The sequence below is a fragment of the Macroventuria anomochaeta genome (genome assembly GCF_010093625.1).
Source record: "Macroventuria anomochaeta strain CBS 525.71 unplaced genomic scaffold BU25scaffold_5, whole genome shotgun sequence".
NCBI classification, from domain to species: Eukaryota; Fungi; Ascomycota; class Dothideomycetes; order Pleosporales; family Didymellaceae; genus Macroventuria; species Macroventuria anomochaeta.
In genome coordinates this window covers 285,046-312,695 of record NW_022985366.1, presented here as the reverse complement: position 1 = coordinate 312,695, position 27,650 = coordinate 285,046, and the positions used below count along the sequence as shown (strand labels likewise).

The following is a 27,650-nucleotide window of genomic DNA, read 5'->3' as shown; positions in this document are numbered from 1 at the left end:
CGAAAATACCTCGGCTTCACGCAATGCTACTGCACTGTTTGAACATAGTTCCGGTCACTGTACCTCACGAACGAGCGAGTTGTTGTGCCCCCCCAATATGTACAGCAAGTACAGCGCCACGTTTGGCTATGCTCACATCGGCAGCGTCTATCTGGGATGCCCTACGCGACACCTTCTCAACAGCAGCATCGGGCTCAGATCACTGGACCACGGTCAAACTCACCACCACTGCTACTTGAAATCCTTCTGGGGCTCGAGAGGCCTTATCGAAAAGATGCACTTTACAGCATTTTCGAAGTAGTGAAGAGTATGCTCGACAAGCGGTACCATTACTAGTCTCTCTTCGAGTCCGACATTCGAAAGTCTTGCACGAATCGAAGTACGTGAGATGATGCTTTCTAGAAGCCACTGACGAGATCTTGGGATCAAGCCATCCGCCAGCGGGCGGATCATCGTCTTGAGCTTCAGGCTGTGTGACGAGTATGGTACGCGCTGGAGATCGGGGAGTAGTGAAGACGTCTCTGGCAAAATCAAGACGGTTCAAAATGCCATCAGTTCTCGTGTTGTGATCAATATCAGATGTGATGCACGGGATAGTTGAGAGGCATGTCGCGACATTGGCGTGCAGAACTGCAGCATCCCTACATTGCAAGCACTTCCTTGCTATGAAGTTGGACAGGCCACAAGGGATTTCTCAACAAGGGAAGCATGCATTCGACAACATCAATCTGAAACGTCGCAATGTGGAGCAGGTGAGTGAGTGCGCGGCACTACACGTCAGCGGGAATATTTCGTGGGAACACATAGATGACAGGTGGGACGAACAGGTGCCAGGTTAAAAGGGTTTCTTTCGAGCATGTAGCCCATTGGGGCCTATAGCTAGCAGAGTATCTACAATACCATATGCGCCTGATCATCCACCAACCCACTGTCAATCATGCCCTTTTTAGACCGCTAACGCCTCGAAATGCAGCAGAACGTTCACACTAACAGCCATTGCGGCAGAACCGCAGCCTCCTAATCTTTCATAGTCATGTCCTCAAAATCATCCAACAACTGCTCCATCGGAATCTCCAACCCCTCATCATCCTCCCCTTCGTCCTCGGTCTCCATGGCATCCTCATCGCGCTGCTGCTGTTCCTGCTGCGCCTTGTACAGCGCCATGGTCGCCCTAAGCTCCGGATCCTCCTCAACATCCTGCAAAAACATTTCAAAATCGCGCTCCATCTTCTCCTGATCCTGTTTGCGGGGCAGCATCTCGCTCTCCTCCTTGCCCATGCGCTTGACGCGCCAGGTGCGCTTGTTCTTGTTCTTCTTGGCGCGCTGGTAGAACTTCTTGACGAGGATGACGTCGGGGATTGTGGCGCTGTATTTGTTGGACTGCTCGAGCACGTCGAAGAGCTCGTTGTTGAAGTTTGTGTTGCTGAGGAGGTAGCCCATTACACTATCTCCAACATGCAGAATGCCGCCGAGATGTGTGCGGCAGTAGTACGTCTGGTCGTTTGCGCCCATGTCCGAGGCGCGCGCGATGGTCGCTTCTGCGAGGAAGTGCCGCCCGGCTTGCTTTCCCAAGGGCTCGATATCCAGCACGATGAACTCGGTTAGTTCTTGGACGTCGGCGAGCGGCCGGAAGGGCGTGCGCCAGTACAGCTTCTGGTCGATGTCGGCCGTTTGCAGCGTCTGCGGGTCGAGGATTTGGACGGATGTGCCGATGCGCGAGCAGAGGCCGAGGGGGGCGATGTTGCCGATTTTCTTGGCTAGGGGGATGGGGATGACGACGAGGTCGTCTTTGCAGATGGGGACGATTTCGCACGAGTAGGAGAATTTGTAGTTCTTGGTCGAGGTGTGGATGTCGTGGGAGATCAGCTCTTGCGAGTCCTTGATGTTGACTGGTACGACTGCCTTGAGGAAGTCGCAGAAGGCGGTGGCGTGGTTGCGCTGGGCGAAGAAGAAGTCGATGCCGTCGTGGACCTCTTTGATGTTGATGGTGTCCTTGTGTGCGCCGTGCTTCAGAATCAACTGCTCCAGGTAGAGGAACGTCCTCTTGTGCGGCACCTTCTGTCGCACCTGCACGCAAGCCCTCCATGTGTTGTGTGTGTAGCTCTTGGCGCAATCGGGGCACTGGTGGTAGTTCTGCTTGTACTCGACTTCGAAGGTCTGCTGCATGATCGCGCCCTCGTTGATCTCCGACTGTGCTGTGATCTTGACCTTGATCCTTCTGCTGTGGGGTTCCGTCCAGATGAAGCTGGCGTCGATGATCCTCAGCTTGTTGAGGCCTCGCAGTTTACGCAGGCACAGGGCGAGCAGCTCGCGCGACTCGGGAGCGGCGACGACCCAGGAAGTAGGTGGTGAGAGCCATCGATCGCAGTCGCGGCACATGAGCAGGATGGCCTCGCGCTGGACGCCGGTTGTGACATCGGTCTTGAGCTTGATGCAGTCGTAGCAGAAGGCGCCGGAGATAGTGCCGTCGACGGGCGCACCGCAGTCTGCGCAGAGAATCGTCGCTGCGTTCTTTTGCTGAGGCGCAAAGGCCATGCCGCTGTCCATCTCCATTGCTGCGGGTAGCTCGAGCTGCGTGTTCTGCGTGTGAGTTTGTGGATGGTCGTGGCAGAAAGAACGTCTCTTTATGGTGTCCTCTCCGGGAGGTTGTCGGATGTGTGTGTGTGTGTGTGTGTGTGTGGCGTGGAGACACTGCTCGTAGAAAAGCGTCCTGGGGCAAATGTCTGCTTTCAAATGCACCAAACCCCCCACCAACTTTTTTCGAGCCGCTTCGGTGATGACTGTCGCCCCTCCCGCTATCTTATCATCACGTGCCCAGGCGCATCGTCGGCGGTTTGCGCGTCAAACGCCGATTGAGTTCAAGAAAGTCTCGTGCGTTCGCCAGCGTCGACGATCACATCCATTGAGCGTCAGTATGTCGGGACCGTCAAGATTTGTTTGCAATGCTTGCAGAGGTGCTGTGCGGAGGACACGCACGCCCTTGTCAGCCTCCAATGGCCTGAAGACTCGCGCCGCTTGGACCGCCAGCACGGCTTCGCAGAGAGCCTCGAGAAGCACCTTCAGCACAAGCATACCACGCCGGAAGGACAAGCAAGACCCGGCAAACCCCGACCCAGAATTCGCTTTCCTAGACGCCAAAGACCCCGTCGAAACCAAAGTCAACACACAAGAACCCGTTGTTGCGGCAGAAGACGCCATCGAGCCCCCACGCGCCTCAGGCGCAATCACCGAGTCCCCAGGCGATGCACATCCCACACCTTCCACACCTTCCACACCGTCCACAGCAGCTGCGACCATCCCATGGTATCTGAAGCAGCAATCCGTCCCGCGCGCCCCCGTCCAAGCCGCCGAGATCCCAGACCTGCCCGTCAACCCCCCGCCCATCCTGCCAGAACTCCTCGAATACATCGCCGTCACAGCCGGCCTCGACGACCTCAGCCTGCTCGACCTACGCGACCTCGACCCCCCGCCCGCACTCGGCCCCAAACTGATCATGATCATCGCAACCGCGCGCTCAGAACGGCACTTGCACGTCGCAGCGGACCGATTCGCGCGCTGGCTGCGGCGCGAACACGGGCTCAAAGCGAACGCAGCCGGCCTGCTCGGCCGCAACGAGTTGAAAATCAAGTTGAGGCGGAAGGCAAAGCGGATGCGCATGCTCGCCAACGTCGGCGGCGCGATGCCCGAAGGCAACATAGACGACGGCATCCGCACGGGCTGGATATGCTGCACGCTGAGCAAAGTCGAGGCGCATCCGGACGATCTGCACATGCCGGGCGATGACGTGCAGGAGTTTGTTGGGTTTAGGGAGGTCAAGCCTGGTGTTAATATCGTGGTGCAGATGTTCACCGAGGAGAAGCGGGCGGAGACCGATCTGGAGACGCTGTGGGGCGGGGTATTGCGGACGAAGAAGAGGGAGGAGAGGTCGGCGGATGAGGTGTTGAGGGAGGTGGAGAGGGATTTGGAGGATTTGGAGGATTTGGACGGGGAGGACGCGGAAGAGAGGGCGAAGAATGTCAGAGAGGTAAAGGGAAGTGAGGCGGCGCCGCCAGCGCAGGAGCCTGCATCGCCGGTGCAGCAGTTTCGCAGACCGAAAGCTTCGGCTGGAGATGTGTTCCCGGATGCAGCTGAGGTTGGCACTGCTAAGCAGATGCGAGGGCAGATGCGAGGGCAGATGCGGAGGTTGCACACTGTTGGCCTGGGACGATAGAAGCTTCGAGGTGAGTTACATTTACTGCACAATATGCACGATACCCACAGGAGGAGATGTTGTATAACATGTAAGAGTAGTAGGAAAAACACAAAATGCATCATGTTTCTTAGGGACGCAATATGCTGTTCAAATTCTACAAATTGTGTCTAGATCTACATTCCACCCTCACATAATGCTCCTCCATTGCTTACAACGCAAGCATACCAAGCAAGCTACCCGCCGCAACAACACTCCAAATCCCCATAACCAACCCACCATGCTCAACCGCCTTCGGTCCATTGAACCCAGCAGCCGCACCCTTCGACGACGAGCCGGACGCACCCGTAGCACCCGCGGTTCCCTTTCCAGTCGGACTAGCAGCAGTCCCAGTCCCCGCCGTACCAACCGCCTGCAAAAGACTCGAGCACGTGCTCGCCGTCGCAGCAGTCTGGATTGTCGCCATACCGCTGAAGCCGCATGCAGAGCTGCTCTTGTCGTTGCCAAGGTAGTACTGGTTGGCGACCCAGGCAAGCTGGTCCTTGGGGTCGCAGCCAGAGTAGCCGCCGTAGGTGCCGGTAGTAGCGTTGCGGGAGATGCCGGCGCAGAAGTCTTCGTTCGCGCCGCAGATGTAGTCGAAGACATCGGCGTAGTCATCCTCGTTGGTGGATTTGATGTTGCACTGCAGTGAGGCGGCCATGCAGGAGCAGAGCTGGCTGTTCGGGCTGGGAGGAAGGGGCGAGGCTGAGGCTTGCCAGCTGGATCCGACGGTGGGGCATGCGGGCGCGGAGTTGGAAGGCGTGTAGGCGCTGCGCTGGGTGATTGTTGGGCTGACGGAGGCGAGCTGAGATTGCAGGGAGGTGAAATCGGGGTAGGGGGATACGGAGGCATCGTTCGAGGTGAGCTCGACAAGACCATAGTCGTTAGCGCCCATGAACCATTCGTAGACGATACCTCCAGAGAAGACACTCGTCATGTTGCCGAAGAGGACTTGCACCTCTGTGAAAGGGCGGTGCGTGGCGCCACCGTCGACGCCCTCGATACAACCGTACTCAGCGAAGAAGACGGGGACCGGGTAGTCGGAGAAGAAGTCAACACGCTCGCCATACGAAGAGGCTGAGTAGCTGCTGTCTCCGCACCACGAATAAACGTTGTAGCCCCAGAAGTCGATCTGAGTAGAATTGCCAGTGTTACCAGGCTCGCAGGCGAAGTAGTGTGCCAGCTCATCGCGAGTGGGCACATCAGCTGTTGCATAGCCTACACCGAGCGTCTTGCGGTAGTTCTGCGCAGAGATGTAACCCTTAGCATCGCGTACGGCTGCCTTAACGAAAGCTGCGGCGGCCGTCTGGTTGGCTGAGCTGACGTTCTCATTACCAGCGAAGAAGCCGACGACGTTCTTGTACTTAGAAAGTGCATCGATGACGCTGGTGTAGCGCTGGTACATGGTGACATCCCACTCAGGGTCGTTCGACTCGATCGATGTGCCGGGCTCGCCCAGGTCAGCTACAACATAAATGTCCGCCGAGGCCAATTGCGCCATGCAGTCATCGTGGTCCTTAGTCGGATCAATGGCATACACTCGCAGAATGTTGGTGTAGATCTGTTTCAGGTAGGGGATGTCTCGCCTGCAAGCATCGCCATCGGCCAACGGGTCAGTGTAGGTGGTGTTGGAGCTGGTAGAACCATTGGGCGAGTAGTTCTGCTGGTACGCGACACCTTTGAGGTAGCTGAAGCATTGTTAGCGTTGTTTCCGGTCATCTCAAGAAGTTTAAGCGTACAATTGCGAACCGTTGTTCGTGTAGAAGAAGTGCTGTCCATAGACCTCAATCTCAGGAATGTCGTCGTAGCTCGCCGCCGAAACACTGCCCAACAGCGTCGCAGCGACGGCACCAAGGCCTACAAAACCACCAGCAAACTTCATGTTGCCATAAAATAAGCGATAGCAAGCTGTCAAACGAGGGATGAAGCTTTATAGCTCAAGCTTGGTATTCAAGATGAGGCTTGGCTGTGGAGAGGATGAAGCAAGGGAGGAAACCGGAAGTTCCGGGACTTTGTACACTCGCGTGTTCTGCCGGCCGCGCGGTGGCTGCAGGTACTATCTGTCAATACGCTCATCGCATGGCTCCGCTGACACCAGCTTGCCGGGGTGGCGTACGCGTTGGTATGTGGTTGTTGCTGGATGACGAGGACTAGAATGCAATTGCGGGGCTGGACCGACCGGTTTGTCGATAGCGCGGCCGACGTTGCCGTTTTGGGGACGCGATGTTTATTTCCGTCATGAGGTTGACGACTGCACGTTAAATTTTGCGCTCTTTGTTTACTTCAGTGTGTGATGCATATCTTGTCAAGAGACCCCATCTCGCAGAGCTGTGCGCAGGTTTGAATGCTGTGCAGATGCCCAGCTGGCTCCCCACCGGTTCACACACCTCGTATCGCACATGCAAGGATGCATGGTCTTCCCGATTGAGCCATTTTCGAGCCATGAAGACGGGATATTGACATCGACAGAGTGAGGCGCAGCACACGAAGAAATTACTTTTCCATCAGAGAACAGGGATCAAACCGCCTTCAAAAGTACATCTAATATTCAAGGACCCCGAGTCTCATGAACCGCAGTGCTTGTCCTGGCACCTGATCATCGTATTGACAACTTCGCTGCTGGAGGTCCTCAGTCGACTCAATTGCTTCCTAAACCTTTTTTGGGGAGCTCTCAGCCTCCCACCACGCGTCCCTGTTCCCCGGCAGCTTCGTCGATGGCTCCAGTTTTCGTGCACGGAGAAGTCGCTGTGGCTTCTTGAGTGTAGTAATAGTACTGAGTAGGGGTTGAGAAGCATCGGATCGAGAGTTGTTCAAATGGTCACGGGTGACATCGTCGTTTCCATCTTCGAAGACGATATCTGCGGGCGCCCAGTACTGCAACAGCTCGACTTGCGGAGCAGACAGGCTCTTCGCTGTTGGCCAAGATGGCTGGGTGGATATCGGGTGGGCAGAGTAACTATTTGTCAAGTGGTCTGTTCTAGTCTCCAGTTCTTGGAGGTTGACTGAGCGTAGAGTACCTCCAGGGCTTGTAAATGTGCGAGGGAGGTTGTTGACCGTGGATGGAGGGGCTGTTGCTTCCATGACCTCGCTGCGTAGAGTGAAGCTTGCGAAGATGTCAGGGCCTGGCATCCTATACACAATCGGATGAGGTACCTGAGTTGTGAAGTCTTCATCTTCATTGGTATAAGAACGGCTTTGACCGCCCGTTAGATCGGTTTCTTGAGAATAACGAGTGTAGTGAGGGTTGATCGAGGTCTGCTTCTTGGAACCGTTCGACTCACCGGTCATCTCCACGCCGTTCCGACAAGACGAATTCCTTATATCTCCAACAACATCGTTGTGCTCTTTTGGATTTTCAATGGATCCCGTAGACATTAGGGCGATCTTGCTCTCGGTCAGCAACCCGTGGAAACAGTAATGATGGCAGGACTGTGTGTGGAAAGCCTCACCAGTTCATCCAGTATTCCAACGCATTGTACCTGGTGCTCACTGTTCATGCCTACGTCCGGGTTTGGGTATTGCAATTTGTCGAGTATGATCATGGCTTGTATCTTTGCTTGGTTGAAACTCTTGGCAAGTTCATTGTCTGCTGCTGGGCAGATATCGCTAATGAACTGGTATACCGAATCGCAAAGCTCTGGGTTCAATCTTGTGATGACTTCGATGTGTGTGTCAACTTCGAGATCGTGCGTGCCTCCAGACGAAGCTGTCAGGGCTGGTGTGGTGCGTGGTTGCGCTTCTGCAATAGAACGCTCGAAGTTGGTTGGTGCCCTGGCAGTATTGATAATCTGTACCATGGAGTCACGGAGTTCTATGTCCAGCTTGTTTACACCCTCCATAAGTGCATCGATGTCGAAGCTTGCTGTTTTGCCGTGGTGTTTGCTGTTCTCTGGGGGTTGCGCCACCTGTGCTGTGGTCTTCAGTCCAGATTTTGATATTCGCAGAGGAGCTGGTATCATCTCGGCGTCCGTGTAGTCTGTCGCTGTCTTCATGGTCGCTCAGCGAGCCCAAACCTGTCAGTAGGTGAGGTGGAAGCCTGGGAAGTTTTGTGTATCCTGCAAGTATAAGTGCCGCTCATGCACAAGGAAGTGAGTGCTGCTGGCTCTCGAACAGCTCTTGCACGCTCCTGGGGGGTGCTATTGCATTTGTGATTATAGTGAGGAGGTACCTCTTGCGTACCATGGTAAATGTGGACCCTTCAAGGAATCACTTATCAAACCGAATAAGTTTGCTCTGCACGCAAGGAGAGAAGTTGTGAGGTAAAGGAAGAAGGTTGTTGGTGAAGTCTAGATCTAGAGAAGAGGAGGTATCGTAAATCATTTCGTTCGTCGTTGCAAATATCGTCACTCGAATGGAAAGTCCCCAACACCTGATGAATGTGCTTAGTCGCTCAACTCAACATCCTCGACATCTGAACACAGTTCCACCACCGCCACGCTAACCACTGAGTCGTGCTTCGTGTGTCTCCCGAATCCCTGGAACGGCTTGAGCGACTTCATGATTCCCAGGTTGGCGATGGACATCGATCTTTTGGCGTGTTCTCGGCGAGCGACACCCTCTGACCAATACTTCTCCAGCTGTTCAGCTCTCCTGTCGAGTTCGTACCTCGCTTCCTCTCGCTTGATGGTTGCTTTGCAGTAAGAGTCTGAGAACGGCCGCGACTCGCAGTGCCAGCCCCAGGAAAGACAGTCCATGTAGATTGCGGGGTTGTTGGTGATGTAGGGGCGGGGCATTTCTGGTACGTTGATGATGTACGGCATGGTTCCGGAAGGTCTGAAGATAGTCTTGGTGGAGTGTCGTTGTTGTCTTGTAGTTGGAGAGGTGATTTTGTGGTGGATAGTTGAGTTTGAGGGTGAAGGTGATGGGCTGAGTGAGTCAAGAGAAGTCAACAGAGAGTGTTCTTATCGAAGTGAGGGGCTTTGTGCAGATTCTCGCAAGTTACGTAGTTTCGAAAGTGAAGCAAGCGCGCCGAATTGTGGGTATACGGTGAACTAGCGCAATTGTAACCGGAGTAGTCGGTGGGTGAGGCTCAACAACATGCATGCAGGTTCGCCGATAGGGTTGTATGTGCCTGGCTCTTAAGTACTTGAGGTGTCTGAAATGACATGTCGCAAATCCCGTGGGGAGCCATTGTGCGACGCAATATGTGAAGAAGCAACTTGGCATACCTGGAGAAGTAAGTAAATCTCCATACTGATTATTTTCGAAACATGGAGGTGGTAGCCAAGCTCTTTGCTATGCCTCGTACTCCGTTGTGCCCCACGCGTGGATGAGCAGAGGTTCGGCGTGAATGCCTCCAGCCACGTGTGGTCGTTGGCGCAATGAGTGGGTTCGAATGCTGTCTGCCTAAAGCTCAACGCGCAGTGCATGCCTTCAGTTGGTCATGGGTAAGTACAGTGCAGCCTTCTGGAACCATTGCTGGGTTTCGCGAGCATTGTTTCAGTGCGTCGACCGTTAGTCATGGTGGGAGGACTCGAGCGGTGCATGGGTGGATGTGGGGAGAATGCTTGGCAATGACTCTCATCGTAAGACCCCTCCAAAACTTTTGGAAGGTGTGATAGTAAACGTTCACATTCGACAACCTGCCAAAATGACTGCAAACTCAGACTTCGACATCGTGTTGACATATCGTCGCATTCTCAATGACGACCCAGAGCTTACTATGCCCGTCGCGGCTATTGAAGCCCTCGTGGAAGCTATCGCACAGAGCTCAGTATCGACCGTCGCCGAAACCCTCGACCTTCTCGAACGCCATACCGCCGCCCTGAAGGCCTCGATCGCGAACCCTATCTCGCTCTCTGCTGGCACCGATCTGTTCCAACGTTACCTCATCACCACTCTCAACCGCCCAGCAAGCCTGAACCTCGGCCCTGACGACGATTTCCGTGCGATACGCAACCACCTACTCTCCAACGGCAAGCTGTTCGTAGAGCGGGCCAAGCAGAGCCGAGAGAAGATTGCCAGCTTTGGCAAGCACTTCATTCGTGATGGGGCCACCGTGCTTACAAACGGTGGATCGCGTGTTGTGGGTGCACTGCTGAGAAGGGCAGCCGAGTCCAGCACTATTCGCTTTAGAGTGGTCTATGTAGTACCGTCGTCACGCTCGTCTGACGCAAATGAGGGCGACCAAACTGTATCCGATTTGCGCGCACACAACGTCCCTGTTGCTACTATTTCGAATTCAGCAGTAGCATACTCGCTGGGCAAGGTCGATATGGTTATTGTGGGTGCAGAAGGCGTCGTCGAGAACGGAGGTATCATCTCACGCATGGGAACATACCAGATGGGTCTGTTGGCCAAGAGCAAGGGCAAGCCATTCTACGTGGTCGCCGAAAGCCATAAGTTCGTCAGGCTGTACCCGCTGAGCCAGTTCGATCTGCCGATTGAGCAGAAGGTACTTGACTTCAAGGTCACGGATGACCCAAAGACGAGCAAGTCCGATGGCAAGGACGCAGTGGACGAGGGAATCGCAGACATGACCCTGAAGCACGCGTCGACAGGGTTGAACGCTCAGGACGCTGTTGACTTTACGGTACGTATGATGTTTCCACAATAGGCGCTTTGCTGACACTTCGATTAGCCTCCTGACCTGATCTCTGGAATCATCACAGAGTCTGGCGTACTCACACCGTCCGCAGTCTCGGAAGAGTTGATCAAGATCTGGTTCTGAGCCCTCCCTGAGCACAGACTTCCTGACTTGCATTGATTTCTTACCCCTTCGCATCCGTCATGCCCGATGCTGCTGATAAGTACTCACATGTCATGTAGGCCGCTCAATAATGCATTCCCGCGCCCGAGCACTCGGTGCCCGCACAGCAAGAATCGCAGCAGCACCGAGGAGAAGAGTCATGTTTGGGACGGCGATGCGCTCGACCAGCCATAGAGGTGGAGGCGCTGCCACGCAAACGACCGAGTGTAGAGGACGCGCTGAGCGAGTAGTAGGGCGCTACGGTGACGGCAGGTTACGTTTATGGCTATGATGACGCAAGATACCCAGCAGTACTTCAATGAGATTATGGAAATACCAACATTCAAGGAATACATATACGTGATGACACTCAACAACTCTTACTGTATAAACGACAACCCAGCAGATGTCCCTCCGAGGACTTTGCCAAGCAGAACAGCACTGACACAATGAGTCCGACCACTACAATGCACGAACACGAACAAACTTACCACCAACTTCTCAAAGACACCAAACCAACCCCAATAATAGAGCCATACAACAGTCTTATCGTAGAGCGCACAACATGGATCAGCGACGTCTCTTCTCCAACACCCGGATCCGAGCACATACTTGATTGGAAAGAGTTCCTTTAGCACAGTTGTTTCGACCATGACGCTGCAGCTTGTTCGTACTGCAAGCGCTCTGCACACCTTGACCAACCCACGGATTTGCCGGCGGCTTTGCCAGCTACTGTCCAGAACTTGGCTTCTTTTCCTCAGCCCGCTGTTCTCTTATTCTCGGAGACTTGATCGCGTCGCAGATCAATACTTGCCAGCGTTTTGCAGTTTCGTCGCGCTTGTAACCGTGGTGCGCGCAACTCTTCACAACCTGTTCGGCGGGCTGCAGATAGGTTTTTCTGCGAAGAGATGGTGGTGCCAAGTTTCCCACCTCTTTTGCCAGCATTGCACCCCGTGTCTCCATTTATGGTAGACTATGAGGTGTGGATGTGAGCGTAGGATCTTACTATTTGAAGTACATGTTGAAATACATACAAGAAGTGACCTCTTATTTCAGTAAGAACTCTTTCCAGAAGTAGCCTGGCTGGTGAGGTTTCTTAAAAGCGTCTTTGAAAGCCTTCCCAAGCCCTATTCGCTCGGACACCCCGTGCTTATCAGTGACAATGAATAGAACGTAGTAGAGGCCTCAATGCGAGTCGACTCGATCTCTGAGCCCATAGAATGTCCAGCTGTCGTGTTCTTCGGAACTAAAATTCCTGGCTTCAGATATCGCGATGAGTTGGTATGCCCTGTCGTTCATCTCGGAAACCCAGTCTTGCGATAGTAATGCTGTCCCACACCAGTCTCCCTCTACATCTGAGAGACTATACTAGTGTGGTTTCGGATGCATCTCCGTACTCGAGGTTCTGACGCGCGGGGCGGGGTCGATCGCGAAGTAGACCGCATGGGTGGAGAATTGTAAGACCAAGCGTTGATCGAAATCTCGTCCCAGTTGCTTTAGCAGTTGCGAAGGTTTCGGATAGGCATTCGTAATCGATATGCGGTTACCGAAAACGCCGTTCTTGGATTGTGTGTACCCTCCCCAACGACCCGGAATGCCATTTCTTCTTCCATCCCAGATGGGACCGTGTGCACTAGAAACGGCTCTGGCGTGCCAGGCAATCCAGGTGCGTGATGAGAGCCATTCCTGGAGGTTGACAAGTACACCTTCCAATGTCGAATAGGAATATTCCATGGCCTCATTCCAACCACACCATGACCATGATAGTTATTCAGGGTTTGTAACTAGAGGCACTCTCGGAGTCCAGAGCAGGGCGAAATCGAAACACGAACTTGGTAAGCCGGCTCTGAAGTCAGAGTTCATATTTTCGCTCAACAGGGTCTCTATGGCGGAGAACGCAGGCATCTTGTCCCTAAGGAACGTTGTCTTCCTCTGTGTGAAGAGTTCCGCACTCTTAGTATATTGTCGTACCGGGTTCCTGAGAAAATTCAACCTGGGGCGTCTTTCAGATTCAGAGACTATGTCTGTGGACCTCTGGAAGTCGAGCTGTCTTCCGTGTGGAGGTCCTCACACATGATCGAATACCGGCATTGGTAGAAATCGCGACCGCTGACAGAGATCAGGCATCTCCGGACGCAAAGGCGTTCCTGAAAAGTCCAGGCTCAGGTGTTCCACTGACTTTCTTTGATGAAGTGTTCAGCGGGTAAAGAGACCATCAGTTCCATGCTCCTGTCATACCTTCTGATAGACTGACGAAAGTTCCTACTATGCTCCGTAGTTACGGGTATCCCAAACCGTGTTTCGCCATCTGCAGCGCATATCGTCAATATTGCGAGATTGTAGACACTGTCCATAGCTGTGACCATCGCGGCCCAATCATCTTTGTCATCTTGCACGATGCAGTAGCGGTCGACCCGGAGATATCTATAACCTAAGCGTTTGGTTAATTACATGGCATCTTTGACAGTTTGAGGTATATTTGAATTTGTTGGGCCGAGTCCACCGGGGGTTGATACTTCAGCGAATGTCGATCTTGTAGTTGTGTCCTGCGCTGTACTTCCCAAGCAGTAGCGCAGGGCGAAGAATGGCTATCATCCAGATTATACAACACATTCGTTCTCCACGTCAGTCACCCGGAACGAAGGGTTTTGGTACAGGGCTTCCACAACGGAAAAATATAGGTTCTCATAACATCCCTCGTGGTGCTCCTCACACTCGATAAGCCATGAACGGGCTCTTCGCATATCGATTGAAGAAAGATCGACCCTCCTTTTGAGGAATTGCTCGCTTGAATTTGTAGGAGCCATAAGCACCAAGTACGCATCCTTCAGTCTGTCGTTGACAGAAAAAATGCGCAATCGTCGGGTCGATGATGTATCAGCGTCTTCTTTCGGGAGTATACGCCTATTCTTCACCCATTCCAGGTCAGATTCGATATCCTCGGCTCGCAGATCATGTTGTTCCTTAACATTGCCATCGAGTATCGCTGAATATATGAAGCGGCAGAATGAGCAGCCATAGACCTGGGCGGCAGAGTGTGTAGGCAGAATAACATTCTGGAAACTTGCTTGACAGTCTGCGGTTGAGGCGACGCGGGAAACCAAAGTCGGTGATCAAATTGATGGGCAGTCTCCTGTGAGAGGGTTATTGCACAAAACGACGACAGTTCCTCCATAGTGACTCGTATGCGAAAGTGTTAGTGTTCAGCGTGTGTCTTTAAGACCTTGGAGACAGCAGACCATGGCTGCTGCGACGCCGATGCAGGCATTCGCAAGTGCGGCCGACGATGCAGCCTGCTAACCGCCAGCGCAATACAACTGGGCCTCAACCCGTCATGTTGGAGACCATCAATGATAACGTACCGTTATACGTCCCTTTGCCAGGTCATAGACAATCCATAATATTGTAGTGGGATGGTAGGGACGCAGATGAGGAGATTCGGTCTGGTAATGTGCAGCCAATGAGGCGTCGTGGCAGCAATGACGTCCGTTTCGGAGGAAGCTTGGCTTTCCACATCACAGCTCCGCGCGCAGCGTCGCAACCTTAACAGCAGTCAAGCATCACCCATCCCATCTCCAGACACCCCGTCATCTCTCCGCGAAGCTTCTATAACCGGTCGCCAAACTGCGGTATCCACACCTCTCCAGCTCCAACATGGACTTCTCCGATATCTTGTATGTACTGCGACCCTGGAGCTCGACCAAACTTGAGCTCGACCATGCTTGAGCTCTGTGCCAGGCAGCAGTATCTTCTACTGCCATTGGCTTTGAGCATCGCACAACTGACACTTAGCAGTCGCATGGTGAACTTCGCCGTCGCCGCCTTCATTGTTCTTGGCGGTGTTGCGAAATTGTTCCCTTTCAACGATTTGTGAGTACACCTGTTCAGAAGGTTTCATCCCAACAATCGCGCCTACGCCAACCGCACGTCCAAACCGCACCGCCGCAAATTGCGCTTCTGGTTCCTAGACATAGGATATAGAGAGCTGGGAAGGCAATCAGAATTGAGGGGTGGTTGATCGACTTGGCAAGGTGTGCGAGGGATTGCAACCTTTCACCAACGTAAAGCAGCCAACGAATGACGTCTCTGGAAATGCACAAAAGCAAGAGATAGCCTCTGCGAACGGTTGCGCAGTGTAGTTGCAAGAAGAAGGAGTGGAACCTTGCAAGATAGACTGAGACAATGACTGGCAGGACAAAGCTGACAGGCTGCGTAGCTCGAACATCATTCTCGGTGTTTACCTGATCATCTTCGGTGCCGGTAAGAGCTATCATGAAGCGCAAGACAGGACCTATCAGCTTACAGTTCGACAGGCACAGCTCTGCTAGAGTTCCAGATCCCTCAGCAAGTCGCTCGCTATGCCTCGTTCATGTTCTCCTTCCTCGGCCGTGGAATATGTACGTGAATCACAACTTCTTTTACGCATCCCACGCTGACCGCTTGTAGTTTACGTTTTCATCGGTTCCGTAATCGTCGGCAACGGCTGGTACCGCATCGTCCCAGGTACCATTGTTGGCATTATTGGTCTTGCCTACGCCGTCCTGGAGTACATTCCCTCGATCGAGCCCCCGGCGAACATGCGGTACGTCTAAGTAGTGGACGAATTTGACAGGTGTGTACTGACACAACAACAGCGATGCTGATGCTGGCTGGGGTGCTGAGCAAGTCTAAACCCCTAAATCCGTGCTCGAGGACGGCGGTCGATGAATCCTCGAATGCACGTTCAAGTTCTAGCATTTGAGCCTCGGCAATTGTCCGTTATTTTCTTCTTGTACTAAAATACGCGTTGCATGGGGCGGCCGGTCTGGCCAGGCGAACTGCCATTGATATCGGCAAGATGCTGCCGGCATAGTCTAGTGCAGCGTAAGTGATCCATTTCAGGGTTCAAGGAAGCATGGAAAGCTGGCTTGGAAGACTCTTGTTAATCACAGGGTCTACAGCCTGGAGCTCTTGTATACCATCAATAACTGCTACACATCCAAGCATACACAATCATCCACACGTGCTCGCTTGTCTTAGTGTCCGCGCTCGCATGAAACGGGCCCAGGCTACGGCTCTGGTTCTTAGCGCATTGGCCCACGGAAATTACTCGATCGGATTTCGCATCCCTTCGAACCGTGTCGAAGATCCCTGAGTCGCGATAAGATCTGACGCAATATGGTACAAGATTATCGTATCCGTACTTTTGTGCTGTCGTTGGACCCCAATATGGACCCCGTGGACAAACTTATCGATCGCAGTGACTGAACTAATGTCTACAACACTCTTGACGGGGTTTGCATGCATTTCAAATAGGGGATCCTAAGGCAAACGGCTCCAGATCCGCTGACAGGTGGCCGAACTGCAAGGCTTGCGAGATCTGCAAAAGGCAGCTTGACAGGTTCGAGATTTTCTTTTCTTGTGTTGCCACAGCCGAGCTGTGCAGGCGGTGGCAATGTGGAAGAGATCTTCAGAAGTGCTTCCACTTGAACACAGGTGCCAGCAATGTACGGGTACAGGCAAAATTGAGTTTCGGTGTCGGAATGGAATCTCTTGTGATGATGGGTCGTGTTCCTTGTCCAAGGGTCGCATGGCGCTAAGATCCGCTTACTTTGGGCGGAGCGCGATTGGCTGCAGAGCATAAGGCGGTGAATCAAATCTGGCTATGCACAACTCACGGCACCAACGAGGCTTCTCCAATGACTATCGTAGGCCGACTTATGACGGGGAGCAATACCGAACCGCATGACAACCTCCCTTGCTGATCACAAACCCCCATAAAGCAATATTTCATCCTTACAGCGTGCCACGCACACCTAACACCGTGAACCAAACCCCAGGGTCACCCGCATATCGTTCCAAGGTAACGCTTGCACCACTACGCCTGGTACCTATACTTTTTTGATGATCAGATCGACAGAGGAGTTTGTGTCCGTCGTGCCGAAGCACATTCTCTCAGCCTCAAAATCCCCCCTCTTCCTTCCAGGCAACACTGCGTTATCGCATCACCAGACCGCGCGTATTCCTTAAGCCGGGCTTCTAGTGGCAAGGCCACTGCCACAATGGCGCATCCTTCAGGCAACGGAGGCACGTCACTTGCTCCGACGCCTACTCACCCACATAACTTATCGCGGGAGTCAAGCAGAGAAGAACTGGAAATGGCCGAAAGTCTCCGACGTCTGAATCAGGTTCAAGATGCTCACATGTCAAACACGGATTCACTGTCGAAGGAGCAACAACCAGGCACACCGCAGGACGACCAAAAACCTGAGATCTACCACTCACTCGAGGATGCTGTACCTATTGCGGGCGCACCGGCTTCACCGGCGCCCACGACATCGTTATCGTTACCACCACGAAGTGTCGGCGGAAGTAGCGCGCCTATAATTGGGCAGGTCTGCAGGTATGTCGCCTGGCTTGTTCGAAACCGTGTGTCGGTAGATGCTCAGATCTCAGGCGTCCACCACGTGGGTATGGAGTATACTGACAGAGCAAAGCAACTGCAGAACAACCCAAACGCCGCTATGGCGTCGTTCGCCAACTGGCGAGACTGTCTGCAATGCGTGTGGGCTCTACATCAAAGCAAGAAACCAGCAACGCCCAGTCAATTTGAAGCGTAACACTCCTTCGCAACCAACTGTACCAGTGCAACAAAGCCCGACACCTAATGCTACCGCCAACCGAGATGTCTCTCCTGGAAATCTTGCTGCGTCGCCTCGAGTTGCGACTTATATTGCAGCAGACCAGATGGTGCCAGGGACTTGTCCAGGAGGAGGCAGATGTAATGGCACTGGAGGCCAGCAAGGTTGCAGTGGGTGTCCTGCTTTTAACAACCGCGTATCAAAGACGGCCAAGTTTGCGTTGCAACAGGCAAATGCCACACCGAAGCCTGCAGATGGCACGAATGAGGGCAGCACACCCGGTCCTTGTTCAGGATCGGCATCCACGAACGCGATTCCGGCATGTCAAAATTGCGGCACGACTATCACACCGCTCTGGAGAAGGGATGACGTTGGCCATATCATCTGCAATGCATGTGGTACGTAGTACATTGTGGTTATTGCCATATGAACGTCAACTAACGATGTTGGATAGGCCTTTACTACAAGCTCCATGGTACCCACCGGCCCGTTGCAATGAAGAAACAAGAGATCAAGCGTCGAAAACGAGTCGTTCCCGCTGGCGAGACCAGTTCGCAAGCTGCGCCATCTGTCGCCAATTACTCCCCACCTCAGCGCACCTCGCAAACACCTGCTCTGGACGGATCAGCATCCCCTGATCCTATCGAATCGCGCGAACAGTACACTCCGGAGCCCAGAGGGCCTCTGGCGGTCGACTTCACTCACTACCACAACAACAACAAGCTCAACGTTACATCCAACCCTTCTGTACAGCCAGGCGCACCCTCGCCTCGAAAGCGTAGTCTTAGCGCTACCATGGACCCAGACGAGTTGCTTGCGAAAACCGCAAACCCCGTACCGCACCGACCGAACGCTATATCATCGATCTTAAACCACCCACGCGCCGAAGAATCCAACATCGACCCATTACTATCTGTATCATTGCGACCATCCGGAGGTCCTCCACCGAATCCGACTGTGACACAGGAAGACAAGGCAGCTAGAAGGGAACGATTGATACGCGAGCAAGAGGCTATGAAGAAGGAACAAGCGAGAATAGAGCAGGAGCTGGCTGATTTGGGACACGATTGAAAATGTCCAGGCGTTTTAGGACAGGCAAAGACAAAACGGGTCGGCCTTATGATTTTGGGAGCAATATGACGAATCACGAAAAGCGATACCTAGACACGGCGGGTGGCATGGTGTTTCCGATGAGCATGTATATCGTAACGGCGCAAGGGTATACTCCTGTCTTTTTTCAGAACTACCAACGGAGAGACACCCGTACATGGGTGCTGTTAAGGCTGAGTAGTCTCGCTACACCGGTAGGCGGTTGAAGAAGTCTTGATCCAAGGATTTCGCAACGTCAGCCTCGTGCCTTGACAGATTGTCGAGGTCACGTTGATAGCAATTAATTCATACACCTCAGCATCCTTTTCATTTGTCGCCGGTGTGGCTATTCCTTCGGTTTTCACTTGGACCGAAAGGACACACATCAGTCAGATACATCACATAGTCGCGATTCTACAACTTGAGCTTGGGCTTGTAGTGCGCTTCGTTTAAAGCACGCCAAGCGCATACACTCAAGTTAGCTGGTGATCTTCAAGCAATGCATGTGTAGCTTGCACTAGTTTCCTCCACTCCGGAGCAACGGATGCCTAACTTCAACATCACATCTACAAAAGGCAAGTTATGTACTGGAAACCCTCGAAGCCCTCGAAGACATTCTGTATAGTGCATCTCTGACCACAAGCCCATCATCCCATCTCACTCACCAAACTTCAACATGTCCGACCCCAACAGAGACTACAACTAGTCCCTCCGCACCATCACCAACAAAGACACGCACGACCTCCTGGTCAACCAATGCACAAGACACAACACTCCCACCGTTCTCCACGTGTACAACTCGTCCGTCCCACGCTGCCAATTCTTCCTATCCAAATTCGAATCCTGGAGCTAAGGGTGATTCTTCTCACAACGGTAATAGGATTCAATACGCAAAGATGAATTACACGCATGAAACGAGTTTCATATTCTAGTTTGTACCGAATCAGCTCCCGATTCCGGTGTTGATGGTCGGGCAGGGGTGGGCGAGGACCGTGGTGGGCACGGAGATGGGGGAGATTTGAGGGGCTGGTGAAGGAGTTGATGGGGGAGTCGAGGAGGGTGAGTGATGGTTGATTGAGAGACCAGCTCTTTGAGCGTAAAAATCAGTCAGGATGAAGGCCACTCAGCTTGACTGATGCTGCCTCATTCACATTGGATGAAGTTGTTTGGGCATAAACCTTCAAGATATAGACCCTCGGTATGGTGACCTGCACTGCTAGTGGTGTGTTCCTGAAAGCTTCTTTGCTTGAGGTTCTGTTATCACCCATCGGTACCCAGCATACTGAATACTGTCTTGATGGCGACCTTGGGCTTAGGCCAGCATGCAAATGCACGCATTCGGGAACTTCAGATGTCGGGTCGACACCGCTTTCAAAGCAAGCCATATATTTAGACTCGCGCTATATACGAATCGAACCTGCTCGGAAATATAAGTAATCCGATGCACAACTTTCCCTGCGCAGCAACATAGGAAGGAGAGAAGGAGCGATGGGCCGAGGAAGGATTAGCCGGTCGGTGCCAAGCTGACCATCGACGACATCCCCACGGGTCCCTCTCTACTTCCTCCCCCGCATCTCCCCAATAACAACTCCATCGTCGCAAGCGGCCAATGTTCTAGAAACTGATGCTCGATGCAATACAAAACAGCGAACAAGCTTTAGCGGCCTTCTAGTAGCGCGTTACTACTGGACACAGAAGTACCTAATGCACGATTTTACGGTACAACCGTCCAACCCCTCGACTGACGACAGATTAGAGAACTGACGGGCTGGACCACTATCTGCATCCCCAGCACCATGGAACCGACAGCAGCAAAGATCTACGATCATTATTGCGCCATAGAAGGTTGTCGTCATATCATCCTTTTCCAGATGCTCTGCTCTCTTTCACATCCATTTCCTTTTCCTTACTTCTATCACGCAATGATTGAGTGAGCGTGCACTATTGTTCACAATGATTTCTTCACCTTCGTTATGTCCGTTGTTTCCATCTACTATCCATATTTGCCAGTTGAGTCCTGGGAGTAGAGATGAAAGACCCGAACGACATGAGACCAACGACAACAATCGCCGTCGATTTTACGGCAATATCAACATGCAATTGAACAGCTCCAGGCTACCTTTGAACCCGGATCATATCGCAACACAAATGCGAGAGCAATCAAGCTCGGATGAGGAATTAACACCAGCTCCTCCACAGCCGCTACGTCGAACAGCACGAGTTGTTCGACGTCCTCTCTCAATGACACGCTCATCAACACCACCACCGACAGGAACCCTACCTTCTCGGCGCGCCTTCTACAGACGCGGCGCAACAGCCACAACACCACTTGAACCAGACGACACGCGGCGCCACGGCATGATCCTCGAGGACACCGAGGACCGAGTCACTACGCACCCTGACACATTACCCTCCTATAGCCCCGTTCCATACACCCCCTTCCGCCGGGTGACCGACGACGGCACGCTTTCGGAACCCCTCGACGCCAGAACTGTCCGCAACCGACAGTCACGCCAGCGCGAGCTCCGTGAACTCCAACGCCAATGGAACGTACGCCGCCGCACGCACCCAACTTGCGAAACAGAGCGCACACAATTCCGTGCCCTGGTTTCCGAAGCATACGACCTCCCCCCGCCGTATGCTCCACGCGATCCGTACCCGCTGTTCAAGACCAAGGAAAGGAAGCCCAGTATCTGGTCGCGCGTAGTGCTGTACCCGTTTGTGCCCGAGGGCGAGCTGCTGAATAAAGCGGCATTCGCGACGGATCGGATGGCGGCCAAAGTTGCTTTTGGGGTGAAGCAGGGCGTGGAGGAGGTGGGCAAGAAAGCGATGGCTGTGCCGAGGCGGATTGAGAGTAAGAGGGCAGAGAGGAAGATTAAGTGGCTTGAAAATAGGGGATATGTTGACACCAATCGAGAGAGGGAGGACTACCATCAATGCAGCGCATACGCTGGTGCGTATCACGTTACGTAGATAGTGATGCAAAGATAGTGATGCAAAAGATAGTAATGCAAAGATAGTGATGCAAAAGTCTGTGATCTGATCTCGTAGCACTCCATGCTCAGCTGATTATCATGGTATCTTTACTATACAACGACCCTCCTCAGCCCCTCCGTTCCCCCTAACACTTTCCTCCCCGTCACCGCATCCCGTCCTTTCCCACTTTCCCACCTTCCCTCGCGACTCCCCTCCTCTTTACTCCACTCTTCGACCTCCGCATCACTGCCTTCCCGCGCAAAGCCCGCTACGCCCTCCATGAACGCGACTTGCCGCTCATGCGCACCTTCGACCCAGCGGTGTATGCATGTGTAGCAGTAAACGAAGCCCGTCGGGCTGGCGGTGGGGTTGGTGACGGGTGTGCTGCAGATGGGGCACAGCGCGGAGTCGGACGGGAGGGGGACGGTGAGGATGGGTAAGAAAGTCGAAGCGGAGATCGGGGGGTCAGCCGCGTTTAGCTTCTCGTCCTTCTCCATCTCCTTGTTCTCGGTCCCGGCGCTCTGCGAGTTCGTGCTCGGAGGCAATGAGGGGAGGACCGGTGGTGGAAGCTCGATGTTCTCCGCCGCTTTGCGTGAGAGTTGGCGCGCGAAATCGCTCGCGTGCCACCATTCGAGGAATTTGAGCGCGAAGATGCTGGTCGGGAGTAGGATCTTCAGGCTGCTCAACAGCCGTGGCTGCACGCTCCTCGCCAGATTCCTCGGACTGAAGACACTCCCTCCCTCGCCCGGCCTCGCGGGCCCGACTTTCTTTGGCAGTGTGAGTGCTTCGATGGCAGCGTGGTCCGCAGCGCCCAGGCGCCGTATGCGCGTCCCTATCATCCAGAGGAACGGGGAGTGGTACTTTGTGCTGTCGAAGAGGTATGCCATGTTGAACATGAGGAGCGAGAAATAGTAGGCGGCGTTTATGCTGGGGTAGATGCGACGCAGGAACCACTTGTACCAGAACATCAGTCTCTGCTTTATACTCGCTCCACTCTGGACACCTTCTCGTTCGCGGCTGTACCCGGGACCCAGCAGGCCCGAGTGTGCGGCGTGGATGTCGTAGGATTCGTCGAGTTTGCGCTTCAGCCACGGCAACCCGACGAGCACCGCGAGGTTCTTCCACACGTCCCCTGTGTTTAGCCGGCTGGCCTCGCGCACGCTGTCCGAGGCGCCGAGTTGCGCTCGGGGGACTTGGCCGCCTTTGACTCGTAAGATGCGCGCGCGCTTCATGCTGTAGAAGTTCTCGGTGAAGGAGCCGCCGTAGGTGCGCAGGAAGTGCCGCTCCACCAGCAGCATGACGAGCGCGTAGACTTCATCGAACGAGTTTAGCACGGGGAGCAGGTAGCGCGGGTATCGTGGGGTAGCGACGGCGAGGAGGTAGCGTAGTGATGGGGGGAGGAGGGCGGAGAGTTGCTGCTCGGAGAGGAGCTCGAAGAGCGAGGGTTTGAGGTCGTCGATGCCGGATTGGAGGGTCGGGAGGAACTCCATCGTGGCGGCTGCGTGTTATTGGGCGAGGCGCATTGGTTCATGTGAGAGTGGTGGTTGGAGTGTCGAGTGAGTGTGTGTGTGGGTGTGTGTGTGTGTGTGTGTGTGTGTGTGTTGGGATTGTATGGGGTGTGAATGTCGGGGTTGCGATGGCGGGCCGAGGCATGCCACGAGTGGGTCGCGTACAGCTGCCGTCGTCGCGTCTGCGTCACGCTCCAACACCCCAACACCACCCCAACACCACAACACCTCAACACCAGCACCATGGACGCCATGATGAAGCCGATAGACCATGCGAGATGTCGGGCGCTGGCCCATCCCGACATCGTCAACTTCGCCGTCTCAGTGTAAGCTACAGCTTGCCTCTGTCTACTGTGCATGGCTAATCGCCGCCGAGCCTCCTCGTCGTGGGCATTCTCGTCTCGTACCTGCCGCAGCACTACAAGATCATATCGCGGCGCTCGTCTCGCGGCCTGAGCCCGCTGTTCGTCCTCCTCGGCACCGTGTCGGGCACTGCGAGCATCGCCAACATACTCACTCTGCCTGAGAGCACTGCAGACATGGCCTGTTGCAAGGAGATTGGCAAGTTCCCCTGCGCAGCCGCCCTGCTTGGTATTGCACAAATCGGCGTGCAGTGGACCTGCTTCTTCTTCATGTACACCTTCCCCTGTCTCTGCCCTTTCACACCAACTGACGGCCCCCAGCATGCTCCTCTTCCTCATCTTTTTCCCCCGCGCACCCATCCCCGGCATCGACCAGGACGCCGAAGAGACCGACTCGTCCAACATGCCGACCTGGAAAGAAGCCGTCCTCGTGCTGGCCATCTCCCTCGCCTTCTTCATAGTCGCCTTCATCGGCTCCGTCGTCTTCGTGTACGCAGTCCCTTCCCACGTCCGTGGCTGGGCCAACTTCCTCGGTCTGCTAGCCACCGGCCTGGCTGCTATACAGTACATTCCGCAAATCATCACCACGTGGCGCTTGCAGGAGACGGCCAGCTTATCCGTGCTGATGATGTGCATTCAGACGCCGGGCAGCTTTGTGTTCGCGGCGAGTCTGTATGCTAGGCTCGGAAGGGGAGGATGGAGCGCATGGGGACTGTTCATCTTCACTGGTTGTTTGCAGGGGTGCTTGTTGGCGATGAGTCTGGCATTCTTGTGGAGGGACAGGAAGGAGCAGAAGAGGCTCGAGCAGGAGGCGGCGGCGAACGGTAACAGTGAGCGGACGCCGCTGTTGGTGAGTGAGGATGTTAGCTAGACGTGTAGTTTTACCGTCCACCAGCACATTGGAGTTCTTTCGCAGTCCTTGATGCTCGCATCTGCCGAGTCTGTGCCCCAGCGTTGCACGAGCGTGTGTATCTGTGAAGCGACGTGCCTGTCCTGTTCACATTAACGTGCCTGCCCTGTTCACATTAACGTGCTTGCCCTGTCCACATCAACGTACAACGACTGCAGCCAGTCACTTCTCAACCCGTCTTCAATTGTAACACTGCAATCGCAACGCTCGCACAAGCGATCCAAACCTCTGCCATGATGTCCTGCAATCTTCCACTCGTCTTGACTCACCGCCTCAGCTGAGATCTGCGACCTCAGAACAGTCACACTCGCAGCAGCACGTCGAGCACCATGAAGCCACCACCAGCCAATTGCTGTAGGGACGACCGAGAAGGGCGCGAGGCTAACTTCATCGCGCTAAGTCGGTACCGCTTGGAGCTACCGCTCTCGGTGATTAGCGGGTCAATGCGAACAGGCTCTTTGACATCAGTCTAGTCTCCACTGCGGATTCGGACTCTTAAAGACCCTGTTCCGCCTGCTAACTTCACTTCCGATCAATCGCATCTCGGCGCGCCTTCAGTCGAGCTTCAAGCGGCGCGAGAAAGAGCCCGGCGGGCGAAAGAACGATGGCCCCACCTTTGTCCTCCGCACAGACCGGCCAACCAACTGAAATCAATGAATTTGCGAACCATGTCGCCGCGCAAATGGAGGGCTTTGCGCACGCCACGGACATTGCCGAGGAAGCAATTGCTCGGGATCTGGAAGAGGACAACTCGAAATCCGAGCCTGAAGATACCGATGGCGACGATGAATCGTCCTCAGGATCCTCGACCATTCGACAGTATTCCATGATCAACTCCTACCGCCGACCATCCTACGTCAACCCTGGACCTCGAGGATTAGCCATTGTATCATCCAGTGTACCGGAAAGTTCTTTCTTATCCACGTCGGCAAAGAAGCACAATTACTTGTCGAAGAAAGAGCGAGAATCTGTGAGAGAAGATGAGCGGAGCTTGCTCCGCGATAACAATCTGTTGCTGCCAAAGCACCCTCGATCAGGCAGTGTGGGACCAGCTACCAGGATAGGACCGAAGACCTCTTTCTCGATCCTGCGAAAGGTCCGCAGCACGCCTGATGAGGAGTCTGGTGGCCACGACGATGCGTCAGAACGTGATGCTCTTCTTGGAGGTGCTGGAGGCGATCCGGATCAGCCATATGGTGGTCTCGATACGCCGAAGACTATCAATAAGAAGTGGAATGAAGCAGTTGCAGCGGGCAAGATCAACACAAGCTGGAAGCGAGAGACCAAAGTCTTGACCAAGAGCTCTGCACCCATGATCCTGACCTTCTTACTGCAGTACAGTCTTCCCGTAGCCAGTATCTTCACCGTTGGCCACATCGGCAAGACTGAGTTGGGCGCCGTGTCACTGGCGTCTATGACTGCCTCCATTACCGGATACGCCGTCTATCAAGGCCTCGCAACTTCCCTCGATACTCTCTGCGCCCAAGCCTACGGCTCCGGCCGCCCACATCTCGTAGGCCTGCAACTGCAGCGCATGCTCGCCTTCCTGCTGCTCATCACGATCCCAATCGCCATAATCTGGGCCTTCGGAACACAACTCCTCTCGCTCATCGTCCCCGAGCAAGAAACCGCACGCCTCGCAGGTCTCTACCTGCGCGTCTTGATCTTCGGCGCGCCAGGCTACGCGGCCTTCGAGTCTGGAAAACGCTACGTCCAGGCCCAAGGCCTGTTCAGCGTGAACATGTACATCCTGCTTATCTGCGCCCCGCTCAACGCTTTCCTGAACTGGCTGTTCGTATGGCATCTGGGCTGGGGCTTCATCGGCGCGCCGATCGCTGTGGCTATCACCGAGAACATTTTGCCTATCATGCTATTCCTGTACGTTCGCTTTATCGACGGGTATCAGTGCTGGGGCGGCTTCGACCGCCGCGCACTCAAGAACTGGACGCCGATGATTAAACTCGCGCTCCCGGGCTTGGTCATGGTGTTAGCCGAGTTCCTCGCTTTCGAAGTCCTCACGCTCTCCTCCTCATGGCTCGGCGAGACTGAACTCGCGGCCCAATCTGTGCTGGGAAGTATCACGGGTATCACGTTTCAGATCCCGTTCCCGATGAGTGTGGCTGCGTCGACGCGCATCGCTAACCTAATCGGCGCGACGCTCGCGGTGCCTGCGAAGACGGCGGCCAAGGTCGCTGTTGTAGCGAGTATTATTGTTGGCTTTGGGAATCTGCTGCTGTTGAGTTTGTTGAGAGAGCAGATCCCTCGCCTCTTCACGCCCGATGAGGAAGTCATCGATCTCGTCGCTAAACTGCTCCCGCTGTGCGCGACGTTCCAGGTCTTTGATGCGCTGGCGGCGAATTGTAATGGTATCTTGCGTGGTCTGGGGAGGCAGGAGATTGGTGGGTATGTAGGGCTCTTTGCATACTATGTTATTGGTATGCCGATTAGTTTTGGAACGGGCTTTGGGGCAGGGTGGGGGTTATATGGTCTATGGGCTGGCCCGGCTGTTGCGCTTGGTGTTGTGAGTTTGATTGAGAGTGTGTTCATTTATAGGACAAGTTGGGAGAAGGCGGTTGAACAGGCGAAGGTCAGGAATGCTGCGAACTAGAAGTAGCTTGTCGGCAAAGAAGTCAGATAAGGTGCTTCTCGAAGATATTGCTGCATGTTGTCACTCACAAGGCTTGCCGTATGGGTTTGATTGTGGAGGCATGAACCTTCTGGTTCTGGTACAGTGAATTGCAAAAATGTGCAGACTCCCCTGACCTTGGTACAGTGATGCGTACAGTAGGTACGTACCGTGGTTCATGAGGGCGGACAGCCTTGTGAGTGGCTGTTCACCACATAGTTGCCCTGCAGGACAAGTACCGGATTGTCGGTTCTGTCAACCAAGATAGAAACAGCCACTTAGAAGCCTTCATTCTTACATAATGTAAGCCTGTCGCAGGAGTGAACCAAGTCCAGGGGGGGTCTGTACATTCCAGCAACCATTATATGTCTAGGAGACGGATTATCTTCACCGAGCGACAGGTCACTTACGTCTGTAATACCACTACATATTACGAGGCTTTGACGATATCGTATCTTGATCATCTATCAGAAGCCTCTCTCCACACTCTGATAAATTGAATATAGAGGGTTGGGTACCTCGACAGTCGTGGAGAGACGACCGGACGAACAGGGTGGGGCCATTGCTGCGGGCCCAGAAGTGTCTCTCGATATACAGTGGTCGCACATTGTCGTACGAGACAGATGCTCTGAACGCGATAGCT

At 54.0% G+C, this 27,650-nt stretch overlaps 12 protein-coding genes across 12 annotated transcripts; 7 read left to right on the top strand and 5 right to left on the bottom strand.

Annotated features, from left to right (window-relative positions):
• Positions 1-928: 928 nt before the first annotated feature.
• On the bottom strand, positions 929-2,711 carry BU25DRAFT_223562 (nonsense-mediated mRNA decay protein 3). The gene has a single exon (XM_033701342.1). It carries the CDS (start codon positions 2,551-2,553, stop codon positions 1,018-1,020), a length of 1,536 nt encoding a protein of 511 aa, XP_033565235.1. The 5' UTR covers positions 2,554-2,711; the 3' UTR covers positions 929-1,017.
• A 65-nt stretch (positions 2,712-2,776) lies between these two features.
• Positions 2,777-4,312, top strand: BU25DRAFT_437612 (uncharacterized protein; the record flags this gene model as incomplete). Its single annotated transcript, XM_033709014.1, has 2 exons — positions 2,777-2,871; positions 2,914-4,312. 2 exons carry the CDS (start codon positions 2,777-2,779, stop codon positions 4,208-4,210), a joined length of 1,392 nt encoding a protein of 463 aa, XP_033565234.1. The 3' UTR covers positions 4,211-4,312.
• Positions 4,312-6,340, bottom strand: BU25DRAFT_407611 (carbohydrate-binding module family 43 protein). The gene is made up of 2 exons (XM_033705585.1): positions 5,968-6,340; positions 4,312-5,916 (listed from the first exon to the last, which is right to left on the bottom strand). Exons 1-2 carry the CDS (start codon positions 6,108-6,110, stop codon positions 4,401-4,403), a joined length of 1,659 nt encoding a protein of 552 aa, XP_033565233.1. The 5' UTR covers positions 6,111-6,340; the 3' UTR covers positions 4,312-4,400.
• Positions 6,341-6,574: 234 nt separating this feature from the next.
• BU25DRAFT_407610 (uncharacterized protein) lies at positions 6,575-7,786 on the bottom strand. Its single transcript, XM_033705584.1, has one exon. The coding sequence runs from the start codon at positions 7,601-7,603 to the stop codon at positions 6,878-6,880; it is 726 nt and encodes a 241-aa protein (XP_033565232.1). The 5' UTR covers positions 7,604-7,786; the 3' UTR covers positions 6,575-6,877.
• Positions 7,787-8,766: 980 nt separating this feature from the next.
• Positions 8,767-8,988, bottom strand: BU25DRAFT_320218 (uncharacterized protein; the record flags this gene model as incomplete). The annotated part of the gene is made up of 1 exon (XM_033702244.1): positions 8,767-8,988. A coding segment is annotated over one exon (222 nt), but the record flags the coding sequence as incomplete, so codon positions are not given.
• Positions 8,989-9,799: 811 nt separating this feature from the next.
• Positions 9,800-11,226, top strand: BU25DRAFT_385843 (nagb/rpia/CoA transferase-like protein). The gene is made up of 2 exons (XM_033704378.1): positions 9,800-10,760; positions 10,809-11,226. Exons 1-2 carry the CDS (start codon positions 9,819-9,821, stop codon positions 10,896-10,898), a joined length of 1,032 nt encoding a protein of 343 aa, XP_033565230.1. The 5' UTR covers positions 9,800-9,818; the 3' UTR covers positions 10,899-11,226.
• Positions 11,227-14,457: 3,231 nt separating this feature from the next.
• On the top strand, positions 14,458-15,589 carry BU25DRAFT_407605 (COPI associated; the record flags this gene model as incomplete). The annotated part of the gene is made up of 6 exons (XM_033705583.1): positions 14,458-14,590; positions 14,712-14,786; positions 15,133-15,176; positions 15,230-15,313; positions 15,363-15,498; positions 15,551-15,589. Exons 1-6 carry the CDS (start codon positions 14,571-14,573, stop codon positions 15,585-15,587), a joined length of 396 nt encoding a protein of 131 aa, XP_033565229.1. The 5' UTR covers positions 14,458-14,570.
• Positions 15,590-16,612: 1,023 nt separating this feature from the next.
• Positions 16,613-18,857, top strand: BU25DRAFT_360841 (uncharacterized protein). Its single transcript, XM_033703680.1, has 3 exons — positions 16,613-17,298; positions 17,393-17,934; positions 17,991-18,857. Exons 1-3 carry the CDS (start codon positions 16,958-16,960, stop codon positions 18,605-18,607), a joined length of 1,500 nt encoding a protein of 499 aa, XP_033565228.1. The 5' UTR covers positions 16,613-16,957; the 3' UTR covers positions 18,608-18,857.
• A 1,351-nt stretch (positions 18,858-20,208) lies between these two features.
• On the top strand, positions 20,209-21,598 carry BU25DRAFT_488487 (uncharacterized protein; the record flags this gene model as incomplete). Its single annotated transcript, XM_033711354.1, has 1 exon — positions 20,209-21,598. The coding sequence occupies exon 1, from the start codon at positions 20,579-20,581 to the stop codon at positions 21,596-21,598; it is 1,020 nt and encodes a 339-aa protein (XP_033565227.1). The 5' UTR covers positions 20,209-20,578.
• A 64-nt stretch (positions 21,599-21,662) lies between these two features.
• On the bottom strand, positions 21,663-23,307 carry BU25DRAFT_223411 (peroxisome assembly protein 12). The gene has a single exon (XM_033701340.1). The coding sequence runs from the start codon at positions 23,089-23,091 to the stop codon at positions 21,712-21,714; it is 1,380 nt and encodes a 459-aa protein (XP_033565226.1). The 5' UTR covers positions 23,092-23,307; the 3' UTR covers positions 21,663-21,711.
• Positions 23,308-23,373: 66 nt separating this feature from the next.
• BU25DRAFT_360838 (uncharacterized protein) lies at positions 23,374-24,682 on the top strand. The gene is made up of 3 exons (XM_033703679.1): positions 23,374-23,435; positions 23,486-23,743; positions 23,793-24,682. The coding sequence occupies exons 2-3, from the start codon at positions 23,649-23,651 to the stop codon at positions 24,340-24,342; spliced, it is 645 nt and encodes a 214-aa protein (XP_033565225.1). The 5' UTR covers positions 23,374-23,435; positions 23,486-23,648; the 3' UTR covers positions 24,343-24,682.
• A 205-nt stretch (positions 24,683-24,887) lies between these two features.
• Positions 24,888-27,185, top strand: BU25DRAFT_407599 (MATE efflux family protein). Its single transcript, XM_033705582.1, has one exon. The coding sequence runs from the start codon at positions 24,986-24,988 to the stop codon at positions 26,987-26,989; it is 2,004 nt and encodes a 667-aa protein (XP_033565224.1). The 5' UTR covers positions 24,888-24,985; the 3' UTR covers positions 26,990-27,185.
• Positions 27,186-27,650: the final 465 nt, after the last annotated feature.